Source organism: Tympanuchus pallidicinctus, unplaced genomic scaffold, assembly GCF_026119805.1.
Source record: "Tympanuchus pallidicinctus isolate F22 unplaced genomic scaffold, pur_lepc_1.0 scaffold24, whole genome shotgun sequence".
Classification (NCBI taxonomy): domain Eukaryota; kingdom Metazoa; phylum Chordata; class Aves; order Galliformes; family Phasianidae; genus Tympanuchus; species Tympanuchus pallidicinctus.
Window position 1 is genome coordinate 5,148,231 of NW_026294741.1, and position 11,836 is coordinate 5,160,066.

Consider the following 11,836-nt stretch of genomic DNA (forward strand, 5'->3'; position numbering starts at 1 on the left):
TCAACTGGTAAAAATCCTGTGTGCCACAATGCAAGGGAGGACGGAGTCCCACTGCTGCCAGATTGAAAGGAAGACTATCTGCACAAGTTGTTCTCAGCCTGTGGGCTTAGAGGTATTCTTTCTGTGCATTGCTCTTCTACAGCACCACGTACCTGTGCAGATGTTTGAAAGGTGATTAACAAAACGGCAAGAAATTATTGCAGAAAACTAGGTGAATGTAGATATACTGGTCTGTTGCTGGGAAGGCACTGCAAAGAGAAGTTTGCTTAAAACCTGAGTAGATACTTGAGTGATTATACTTGGTGATTGGTGCTGCTGATGCTCATGCTCACCAGCAGCGTTGGCTGCTTCATCAAACAATGACAGCTGTGTTGAGAGCGTGGGGTTTTCCTTCATTTGGAGAAAATGAGAAGTGTGAGCCCTGAATTCCCCCAAAGCAAAGTGGAGAACAAAGATACGCTTTTCTAATCAGTCACTGCAAAATTTGTCATCCATAAGACCGAGGTGTTCATTGAGTGATGCTGCCAGCAGCTTTGAATGATTGGGGCTGGAGACAGAGCTGATTGTGGTGATGGTCCGTGGACCTGCAGGCAGCAGATGGTGCTAAAGTGCAGCCTGTTCAGATGTGCTTCTCATCAGCTCGGAACAACCAGGAGGCCCTACATTACTGTTTGACAGTGTCTGCCAATGTCTACATTCCCACACCAACCTGAGCTTGCTGTTGTTCTCTTCCTGGAGTTTAACCTGTCATAATTTTTGATTGGAATTCAAAATGTGTAAGTGCTGTAGTCTGAGGAGCGATTATTACATGCACAGCTTAGTCCCGTGGGTATGAGCCAGCTCCCAGTGATGCAGAAATATCCTCTAATAGTCCTGACACATAATTGTGTCAGAAGTTGTAGAAGCTGTGGGTGCCCCATCCCTGGAGGAGCTCTGGCTGCTGAGGGTTGGAACCAAATGGTCTTTAAGGTCCCTTCCAACCCAAGTCATTCTATGATTGTCATCATCTAACTTTGAAAACGGCCTTCTGAGTGGATCTCTAAATGGATTTCTGAAGGTGAAAATGGATCTTCTGAGTGAGCCACAAGTTTGTGGGACCCCACAGATCCTGTGCTGCTTGATATTTTCATTAGTGCTCTTTGAAACAAGTGCAGGCCTGTTAAATTTGCAGAGCATGGAAACGTCATGAGTGATCTAAAGAGGCCTGAGAACAGTATACAAATACATAAAGGACTACCAAGGAGGGGCTGTGTGATGGAGGGGGACAAACTCTCGAGGAGGCTCTGTTGTGACAGGACAAAGGGAAACAGCTTCAAACGAACAGAAGGGAGATTTAGACTGGGTATAAGAAAGAAGTTGTTTCCAGTAAGGGAAGTGAGGCACTGCACAGGGTGCCCAGAGAGGAGTGGTGCCCATCCCTGCAGACCCCCGGGGTCAGGCTGAAGGGCTGTGAGCATCCCTGTGCACTGTGGGCAGTGGGACCAGGTGGCCTTTAAGGGTCCCTTCGTTCTCAAACTGTTCTGTGATTCTCTAATTCTATTACAAGGGAGACTGAACAAACTGAACATGCTGATTAAGGCGTGATATTCTAGTGTCGTACTAAAACCAGAAATGGAAGAAGAAAATATAGCAGCAGAGAGGGAATGCTAAGCAGAGTGAGGAAGTCTGTTCCTGGAGTGAGCCTTTATCTTCTGTGTGGAAGCTGAAGACTTTCTACAGCCTTGTTTTCTCTGTTTCCCTGAAAAACCACTTGCTCTAACCCTGAGGGGCTCTCCCTGCTTTCATTAAGAGCACAGATAGGAAACCACATGCTCTTACTCAGCTGGTTGCTCCTGATCTGAGCTGTAGGAGTGAAGAAGTGCAGGTTAGTTGTCACTAGACTTCATCCAGTGTTAGCAAACAATGGTTGCATACAGTTCCTGCCTGATCTGCTGAGGCATTACTGCTGTCCCCCGACCAGTGCCACTTGTGTGTGTGCCCTCACTCCTGAGCCCACTGTGCTGAGGCATCTCAGCATCTTCAGAGCCACCAAATCCTCTCTGTATCCTCTGATTCATCCAGTTGTGAAGATCAGCCAGTCTGTATTCACCTTGCTGGGCTACAGGGTTAATCTGGCACCACAAGGTGGGTGCTGCAGTCTCCTGAGTCATCTCTTGACCTTCTCCTCCCTGTGCTGCTGTTTTTAGGGAGCCCAGACATCGGCAGCGTGATGAGTTCACATCCTGCCTCTGCTGGCTGCTGTTGCAGAATTACTCTCAGGCTTCTTCCTCTTCTTCCTTGCAAGCAGGCTGTCAGCCCTGCAGCTCATTTCAGCAGCAGAGGCTGTGCTGCTGCCTCACTCCTGTCTAGCCATGTGCACTCTGAGCCAGCAGGATCTGTTGTTATTTCTTGTGCCTGAGAATATTCTCTCTGTTGCTGGAGGTGGCTGCCAACTCCCTGTGTCCTTCTGTACCCAAACATCCCTGCACTCATGTTTAAACCTCAAGAGATAAAGGGCATTAAGCGGCACCCCTACTTTGAATGTTATGTCACAAAGATGCTTGAAGATCTCAGAATGTAAACCCACTAATCAGGCCTTGGAAAGAGACCTTTGGGATCAGCTGAGCCACACAGGCTGTAGTAACCCTGCTCTCAGCTCTGTGAGCACCAATTCCCTCTCTTTCATCTCAAGTTCACAACGTGGAATTGAGTCTGAGCGTGAGCCCACTCCAGCTTCTCCATTATTCCTTCAAGGGATGGGCTGTGGGGGTGGCATGGAGCAGGACTGGTCTGGTACCCACAGAGCAGCTCTCCAGCAATCAGGAGAAATTTGAAACGAGGCACATCCGAACTGAGACACCTTTCCCCACTAACATCTGCATATCTGGTGGTCTCTAAGTGGTGCATGGGTGTGTAGGGCAAAAGCAGCACAGCGACGCCTGCTCCGACGGCCGTGTGGCATTAGTCCTAATAGCACATCTGGGGGTGAAGGATGGGTCTAGGTGAAACACTGAGCTATGCGTTGTTATTTCTGGTTTCCTGCACTCTTTGGTTCTCCTTTCTGTTTTCCTACAAGGCAAATCTGATGTTAGAAAGAAATTTTTTACTCAGAGGGCAGTGAGGCCCTGGCACTGCTGCCTGGAGCTGTGGGTGCCACATCTCTGGAGGTGCTCAAGGCCGTGTAAGGGGTCCTGGGCAGCCTGGCAGGGGGAAACAGCCCACAGCAGGGGTTAGAAATGGATGATCCTTAAGGTCCTCTCTATGATTCTATGATTTCAGGGAGACGAGGATCAGCAACATGGAGCCCAGCCCTGGGGCTGCATGGAGATTAGGTAAAGAACAGCTTTCACACCAAAAAACACTTTGAATCAGGAGCAACATCTCTCCTGGGAGGAGAAGGTGTCATTCTGTAGGAGCAGAGTTACACTCAGCAGGGGTATGGCATGAGATTTGAAGGAAGGAGCTGCCCCTGAGGGGTAGCAAAGGGCTGATGTCTGCCATTACTTCAAACTTGGTCCTAAAAGTAAAGACGAGGTGCAACAGCTTGCCCAATGGGTTGTAACCTCCTGTGCTCTTCCTCAGAGGCTCACGGAAGGAAAGAAAAGAATGGCTTCAAGTTGCACTAGTGGAGGTTCAGGTTGGATATTAGGAAAAATTTATTCCCCTAAAGAGCTGTGATGCAGTGGCATAGCTGCCCAGCAAGGTGTGGGAGTCCCTGTCCCAGGGGGTGTTCAAGAACTGTAGAGATGTGGCACTGAAGGATGTGGTCAGTACTGGTGGTAGGTGGATGGTTGAACTAGTTGATCTTAGAGGCCTTTCCAACATTAATGATTCTATGGAAAAACAATCCTCTGCAGCTGAGAAGTGGAAGAAACTGTCCAAAGAGAGCTTCATGGCTGGCCAGGGAGTAGGGAAACGCTGTGGGTGCTGGTTGGGGGCATAGAAGTGGGAGACCATTAAATAACCTTATGACTCAGCCCTGCATCCTGGGGATGAGAGAAGCAAGGGGAAAGGCATGCAAGCTGAACCCTGAAATAATGTGCCAGTAAGCCTAGAAGGGAGATTCCAGAAAAAAAAAAAAGAGGAACTCAATAGAAATAGACTGATCATTTAAAGCAGTGTTGTAAGAATCTTTTGACTCACCAGAGAATCAGCCTAGGAAGCTCTGAGGGACTCACAAGAGATGATTTGGAGAAGATAACCACCAAAGTCACCTCCTGTTCTGGAGGACAACAAGTGAATGCAGCAATTGCCCTGGGATAACAGACTGACTTGGTATGGCCCCATGGAACTTCTCTCTTCAAAACAGCATTGTGGCTAGGGACAGCTTTTAAAATAGGGCTTTAAAAGGCAGCTGTGCACAGGCCTAAAGATAATCAGCCTGCATTCAGGAGGAAAGTCAACAGAACTATGTCCATCAGGACAGTGATGGCATTTTCTATCCTGCTCACCTGAAGACCATCTGAGAAACTGCCTGCTTCCAGGTGAAAATGTAATTTCCCACCTGTTTGCATTGACAGCCAGCTTCTAGCCCTGTATCATTATACCAGCAGTGCTCACTAGCTGAAATAGCTCTTTTCCACCCAGGTGTTGGCTTCTGTGATGGTTTCCCTCAGATCAGCCAGAACCCCTTGTTTCCTAGTCCCTACCCCGAGCTCATTGCATTTGCTTCTTCTCTTGCTGTATAACACTGGGGCCTTGTCCCAATCCTATAATTTGTAGCATGGGTCTTTCCCGGCCCCAGACGTTGCCATGGGCTCCAGCACAGGGATGGCTGTTCTTGCCCTCTGTTGTTCCCAGAAGCAGCATTGTACAGTCTGCACCACTGAATCAAATCCTCCCCCATTCCTCCAGTCCTCAAGGTCATTGTAATCTTTCTCTGTGATATCCTGGCCGCTTCTGGATTGATGATAGCATCTCATTCTGCCTCATCAGCAAATTTCCTTTGCGTTCTTCTGCTTTTTGTGCCAAGATCATTAATGCAAATGTTAAGCAGAATCTTTTTTTTTTTTTTTTTGACACAGAAATTCAAGGAACTGTACTGGTAACCCTCCCCTCAGTCCAGCATTTCCACTTCCAGCTGAAGCTGTTACCATGCTCCTTTCAGGCAGCTCTCTTACCCACGTTACGTTATGTATGCCAGTCACATCTCCTCCTCGTTAGCTAATAATTTACTGTGTGGCACCATCTCAAATGTCTTACTGGAGCCCAGACAAGTGAGATCTACTGCATTTCCTTTGTTGCAGATATCTGTGAACTTATAAAAGGAAGTGATGAGGTTAGTGTCGGTGCGTGGTGTGCTGCTGATTTATCACATCTTGTGCAGTTCATGAGGATCTGGAGAAGATGAGTTCAATGGGAGGCAAATGTTTGCAAAATACAACATTATTTCCATCAATCAGGGTTGGAGAAGATTAGGGTTTAAGGGAGTTTAGTGGGCAATGTTAGGGATAGGTAGATGGTTGGACTGGATGATCATAGAGATCCTTTCCAACTTCAATGATTCTGTGATCCTGTGATTCTATGACTGAGCAACGTGCTGGATGGTCACTGCTGGAAATGCATTCAAGGGTCATTTGAAATACTGGTTTCTATACCTAAGGTCAAAAGAATTACAGCTGCTTAGGAGAAGACGGCCAGGTTTTAAAGATATTTGCATCCTGAGTATTTAGCCCACGTAACTTAGAAATATCTTTTCCTTTTCTTTAGAATGTTAGAATCATAGTAGAATGATAGAATCATAGAATGGCTAAGATTGGAGGGGACCTAAAAGATTTAGTTCCAACCCCCTGCCATACACTGATGGCCAGCTGCTAGATCAGGCCACCCAGGGCCCCATCCAACCTTGAATACCTCCAGAGATGGGCCATGCACAACCTCTCTGGGCCAAGTTCTTCACTGGATTAAAATCAAGGATCAATAATAAAGGACTTCATATCTTTTATTTTCTTCAGACCATCTTCAATGCCCCAAGTCTGAGGATTAATCCACACATAGGAAAGCATGAAGGATAGGACAGAAAGTAATTCTCCAAATCCTGTAATGCTGTTGTAGAAACTGGTGGGATGATCTCTGAATGCCACATTCATCTCGTTGTGACTCAGAGAAGGATACAGCCGACACAGAAGGCTTTGAGGCAGGTGATGAAAGCATTCAGAGACTTGAAGATGAAAGACTGAGAAGAGTGGGGCAAATAGATGAAGGGAGCTTAAATAGAATCATTCGACACTGATTATTTACCCTTTCACGCAGGAGAAGAAAGGGATGTGGTTAAAACAATTTAACAAAAGAAATGATATATCAAAAAGAGATATTTTGACACAAGGCACAGTGAACATGGAACTGGTAGAAAGTCTCATCAAGGGCAAAGCAGAAAAGAAAGTCTGAAGCACGTGCCTGGCTACGAGATAACCTCAGCTATGCAAGTTTAGATAGTACTTTATTTTTAGCCCATTTTAATGTAACTGGAGCTTATGCAATCTGTGTCTGGGTGCAGGAGGATACTCAGTATCTGCAAACTTATAATTGAAATTGCTTTTTGCAGACAGACTTTTTTTCCCTCTTAAAGTCCCAATGGAGTGTTCATGTGGGCAGATCTCTGCAGGGGCAGTGCTGAGAGCTGCTGCCTCAGCCAAATCATGCAGAAGAGCTATAGGGCATGTAACTGTGGGGACCAGAGTCCATGTGTCCTTGCAGAGCCAAAGCTGCAGAGAAGCAGCCCCAGGTTTTTGCTCCACCTGACTGCAGGGCTGAAGTTGGGACTCCAGGTGCAAGCTGTAAGAGGCAAAGCACTAAATGTGGGGCAGCATAGGGGAAAATGTGGGGGCTGCTTGGTGGTAGTGGAATAGAGCAAAGTTTGACACTGTGGCAAGGAGCTGCCTGTGGGCTGGCAAATCAGCTTCTGACTTGAGTATTTTGCTGTACCTTGTGCTTAGAATCCTGCTATTTGTTGAGTGTATGTATTTATATTTATGTGAAGTAGGGTTCTTCTTTCTTATATAAACACTTGTTCCTTGCACAAAGTGTTTCATTCATTTCCCATTATTATATGTACTTCTACTTTAAGTGTATTTACTTTATTCAAGGAGCAAGAGATACTTGAGTCCTGGGTCCCCATGCCCCTGGCTGTGGAACTGAGTGTTTTCAGCTCAGAGTGGACTCAAGAAGGAGGGAGAACAGCCATGAGTTGGATTTAAGACCATAGAAAGATACCTGTTGTGGGTCTCTGCAGGGCATGGCACAAGATCCTGGGTGTGATGATAGCACCCAAGGCTTCAAATAAAAAAGATATCAGCAGGAGTTGGTTTAGGAATTTAGCTTTGCTGGATTTCTCTGTATAACGATGTATGAGAAGGTCAGCAGCGTCTCACTGCAGGGCGAGGCCGTTTGGCTGATCTGCATTTTCCTTTTCCTCCAGCCACGGGACTTCTTTGCATAATTTTTATCAATGACAAGTGTTGCTTCCCAGACGGATGTTGCATAACGCGTGGCTTTCACTGCACTTGCACAGGATTGTGGTGTTGGCAGTTTCTTTCAATTCTTCTTGCCTGTGGTTTCCTTGCTCTGTGTTTCCTTCTGTCCCATACTGGAGCACAGTGAAGGCAGGAGAGCTGCAGTGCACAGGGGTCCAGAAGTCTGGCAGCATCTCCCAGAAGAGGTGCAAGGATATTCCTCTGCCTTGACCTGTGGCTGTTAATACATCCTACTTTCATCAACCAGTGGGCATTTTCCTCTGGGCAAACAATGCAGAGCTGGGGAAGGTTTCCTAAAGCCAGTCAACACTAAGGCAGCCTTCTCCTCTTTCCATAGATCTGGCTGGTCACCTATGCACCCATCTGCTGCTACAACACTTAATTGTGCTGCATATTTGACCATAACTTTTTCGACTTGCCTTCACATCAACAAAAGGCACTTCATCTTCAGCTACCTTTTTTTGCATTTTTATTTGTAAAGCTGTGTTTTCTGCCCTGCTGTGCCCCCAGCAGCTATTCTGAAATCTTCACTTGGAAGTGCTCCCAACGAGAAATCAAGTTGTGCTTTCTCTCTTTCTCTCTCCACACTGGCTTTTGATTTCTCTGCCACATTAGAAAGTCATATGAATACAGATGTATTCTACCACAGGCGAATTAAAACCATAAGTCATTTCTTCACTCTCCCTTTAGATCACTTCCTTATATTAAATTCCTTAAATACACTCTAACACAAGCTTTCTACTTTTTGCTGAGCTGCAATTCTGTGTAATTCATCGAAATATCCTCTTTTCCAGTTAGAATAGGAACTTCTTCATCAGCATCCAGTAAGAAGTTCCATTCGACTCTCATCTAAATGAAGAAGTGAAAGCTGGGGCAACAACTTCTGCAGTGAAGAGGAAATTTTTATTTTATTTTATTTTTTTACCATTTCCATCAAAATGAATGTTTGTAGTTTTGAGATTGGTTAAGGTTCATAATGGATGGCAGATTTTCTATGGTTATCCCAGAAGAGAAATGACTGCATTGGGAAGCTCTTTATCTTTTCTCTTTGCCTGGGAAGGCATAGCTCATCCTCCTAAGCCAGCATCACCTGCTGTCCCTGCACACTTCTACACGTGGTCTTGGGACCCAGTTCTATTTGAGTTGAGTTGGACCTTGGCTTGGGGCTGCTCCCCAGGGGATCCCAAGCCCTGCTTTGGGTTTAGGATCCTGCTCTCACAGCTGTTCCAAGCACCAATTGCTTCTTGTCCTGATCATAACAGCTTATTGCGTGCTGATGTCTTTCCTCCCACTTCTTGCGACTCCTGGGAGGTCAGGGGAGATGCCAAGGGGATGGCTGGTGAATGTTTATGGGCAGAGAGGCTCACAAAAACAGGTGGTTTCTGTTGACTAAACTCTAAACCTCAAGAGTGTTTACACAGAGGGTGCTCTGAATTTCTCCAGTGTCACTACCAGGTTAGAAGCAGTTGTGATGTAGGCAGCTGAGAAGATCTGGAGAGATTGTTCTGTCCTTAGCTTTGAGGCTGGGTCAGCACTGCCTGGCTCTTCCTGGATGGTGGGGGGTGGTTTAGAATCACTGAGTCATTAAGGTTGGGGATCTGAGAGGTCTTTTCCAAATCCAAACGCAATGCACCCCGACCATGCCTGCACCCCTCACTGCCACATCTCTACAGTTCTTGAAAGCTTTCAGGAATGGGGACTCCACCACCTCCCTGAGTAGCCTGTTCTTTCTAAAGGAAACAATCCCAATTTCTTCTCCTCATCTTACCCTGTTGAACCAGCTCTGAGGTACACCCTTCATGGCAGGGATCTGACAGCAGGGAAAGGCACAATAAGCAAAGGGCCATAGCAACTGCCTTGAGCCTACATGTGAATGGGGACCATGGCTCTTCTGTGAGGTGTAAGGATGGACACAACCAGATCTCAGCATGAGTCAATCTCTTCAGAGCATAAGGGTTTTAGTCACCTCTAGTGAGAGTTGGGAGGTAAAGGCTGGGATCAGTGGTGTCAACAAACCCACAGGTCAGCAAGGGCAAGAATGGAAAAAGGGAAAAAAAAGAAGAAGAAGTGCCGAGTTCTGTAGTTCTTTCTGGATGTGTGTCCACAGGGACATTGTGAGTTACCTTTGGGAATTGCCAGTGCTGTCCCTTTTTTTGGTCATGCTGCGATTGCCAGTGTTTCATCTACAAAGCTGTGATGTGCTGATCCCAGAGTTCTGGCAGAACTCTCTTCTCTCAGCTCCTAACCCCAGGGCCACATCTCCTCCCTGAAACTAAAGTATTTACTTTTATTTGGGATGCTAAACCAGCATATACAAGTGGAATAGGATGAAGTTACCCATACTACCAAGAAGTGAACAAGCAGGAACCGCAACAATTTCACTGACCAGAGCCAAAATTAACATCTGTAGGCAAAGAAGTGCATGCCCTCTATCTGTCCTACAATCGGGTAGGCTACAGCAGGCTACAGCCTACATACAGTGACCAAAACTCATTTCTTATGGGCTGCCTTTGTCTCCAAACCTGCAAGATTTCCAGCATAAGCCTGCAGCTTTTAACATCAGAACAAATAAAACCAACATCCCCAATAATTTCAGGTCAATCCAACTTCATCCCTATACCATCTTTCCTTTTCTAGAAGTTCAACAAAGAGCTGGAGATCAATGTCTGCACAACACACCATTCTGGAGCCAACACAGAATCCTTGCATAGCACTGTAGTGGGATGAAAACAGCAGGAAGGCAAAGTCTTTCACAACAACAAATGAGAACAAGCCCCAAACCAGCAACCACTAACACAAAAACAAAAGAAAAGATCAACTTACCAACAGAAAACATGAAACACACAGGAAACTCCAACAACAGATACCCTCACCTGCAATGCCACCCCTTAAATACAATCTGGGAAGGGGTGGATCCTGGCTCTATGCCTTCCAGTCACTCAGGTGAATTGCTTGCACCTGAGCTCTGCTGGGTTGGCCCTGCATGCCCACCAGGTGTTCAATCACTGTTTCAGACTGACTTAGCATTCCTACTATGCTTTGTTATGGGGCACGTTGGAAAGTGGTATTACTGGTAGAACTGTGGCTGAGCTCAGATGTTCCTTCTGGCAGTGCTTTCCTGCCAGCAGTGGTCTCTATGGGTGTCCATGCCATGGGAGCAGAACAGCCCTGCATAGGGCTTCCGGCTCTGGCCACCAGAATGGAATCTGAAAGAGATGGCCGTGTGGCCAATGCTTCCTCTTTTACTGTTTCCTTGCCTCTCCCAACTCAGCAAAATTTGGAGATACTGATGTAATTTCCTTAGTATGATGCACTCATCTTTATTCCTTGAAACCCTGTGCCCGCCCAGCAGCTGGGGGATAAAAGTGGCAGCACAGCAGAGGCTGAGCATCGTGCAGAGCAGAGACCTGCAGCCACTCAACTCCAGCCCTGCTCACCGTGCCAACATCCTGCAGACCATGAAGGGCCCCGCAGCCATCCTGGCCGCTCTGCTCCTCCTGGCCCTCTGCTCCTCAGCTGTGGCCCATCTGGGTGAGTCGGGTCTCATTATGTACCTCTGTCTGGGTGCCCGTTCCTCCCTGGGAGCCCCATCCCCATGGATGGGACCTTCATGGTGGGCTGTGGGGGACTGCCACCCATGCTGGAGCTCAGCCTTGGAGACGGGGTCCCTAGGGGTGTCCTTGGGGGATATGACATCAGGGGGTGATTGTGTGATGGGAGATCCTTGGAAAGTCCCAGGTAGGGCACCTGTGGGGTCTCACCAGGGCTTTGTTTCTCTCTCCCACAGATGGCCTACCCACAACCTGCTGCTTCTCCTACGTTCCACGTCCCATCCCACGCAACGTCATTGCTTCTGCCTTCCCCACCAGCAGCAAGTGCCGCCTGCCGGCAGTGATGTGAGTATCCAACCACAGCTGGGGTGGTTGTGGTGTAACACAACAGCATCATGCCACAGCTTCAAGGGTGGTTGGTAAGGGACGAGAGTGTGGCTGTGGACATGTGGGTGCTGCCTGCAGAACCAATCATCGTGTGAACCTAACGCTGGTTTTCTCCCTGCAGCCTGGTCACCAAGAAGGGGAAGGAGGTATGTGCAAACCCTGAGGAGTCCTGGGTGCAGAAACGCCTGGAACTCTTCCAGAGCCAAGAAAACTGACCTTCCGTGCTGTGCCCCTGAGCTTGGCCCACAGGAACACTCGTGCACCAGAGCACTTGAACTGGATTGTCTTCAATACGGAATTTATTCTATTTAACTTATTTAAGTTAAATTAAATATTTTTTTCTAAGAAAATGAAAAATACAAAAATAATTTAAAAGATACCACGACATAATAATCCATTATGGTCATAGTTTTTCCAATGCCTAAATAAAGTTTTTGGACTATCAAA

General features: G+C 46.9%; 1 protein-coding gene and 1 long non-coding RNA gene across 2 annotated transcripts; one reads left to right on the forward strand and one right to left on the reverse strand.

The window, feature by feature from the left end:
- Positions 1–6,592: 6,592 nt before the first annotated feature.
- Positions 6,593–10,322, reverse strand: LOC128083638 (uncharacterized). The gene is made up of 3 exons (XR_008208132.1): positions 10,275–10,322; positions 9,575–9,723; positions 6,593–9,261 (listed from the first exon to the last, which is right to left on the reverse strand). It is a non-coding gene; the product is annotated as an uncharacterized LOC128083638 (long non-coding RNA).
- A 415-nt stretch (positions 10,323–10,737) lies between these two features.
- On the forward strand, positions 10,738–11,836 carry LOC128083637 (C-C motif chemokine 3-like). Its single transcript, XM_052689101.1, has 3 exons — positions 10,738–10,982; positions 11,239–11,347; positions 11,511–11,836. The coding sequence occupies exons 1-3, from the start codon at positions 10,757–10,759 to the stop codon at positions 11,602–11,604; spliced, it is 429 nt and encodes a 142-aa protein (XP_052545061.1). The 5' UTR covers positions 10,738–10,756; the 3' UTR covers positions 11,605–11,836.

What these genes read in the sequence shown, in the direction of transcription:
- LOC128083637 (XM_052689101.1), top strand. Translation starts at nt 10,757, where the DNA reads ATGATGCACTCATCTTTATTCCTTGAAACCCTGTGCCCGCCCAGCAGC. An exon ending in CTCAGCTGTGGCCCATCTGG is followed by an intron (nt 10,983 to 11,238) that starts GTGAGTCGGGTC and finishes TCTCTCCCACAG; the next exon opens with ATGGCCTACCCACAACCTGC. An exon ending in TGCCGCCTGCCGGCAGTGAT is followed by an intron (nt 11,348 to 11,510) that starts GTGAGTATCCAA and finishes TTCTCCCTGCAG; the next exon opens with CCTGGTCACCAAGAAGGGGA.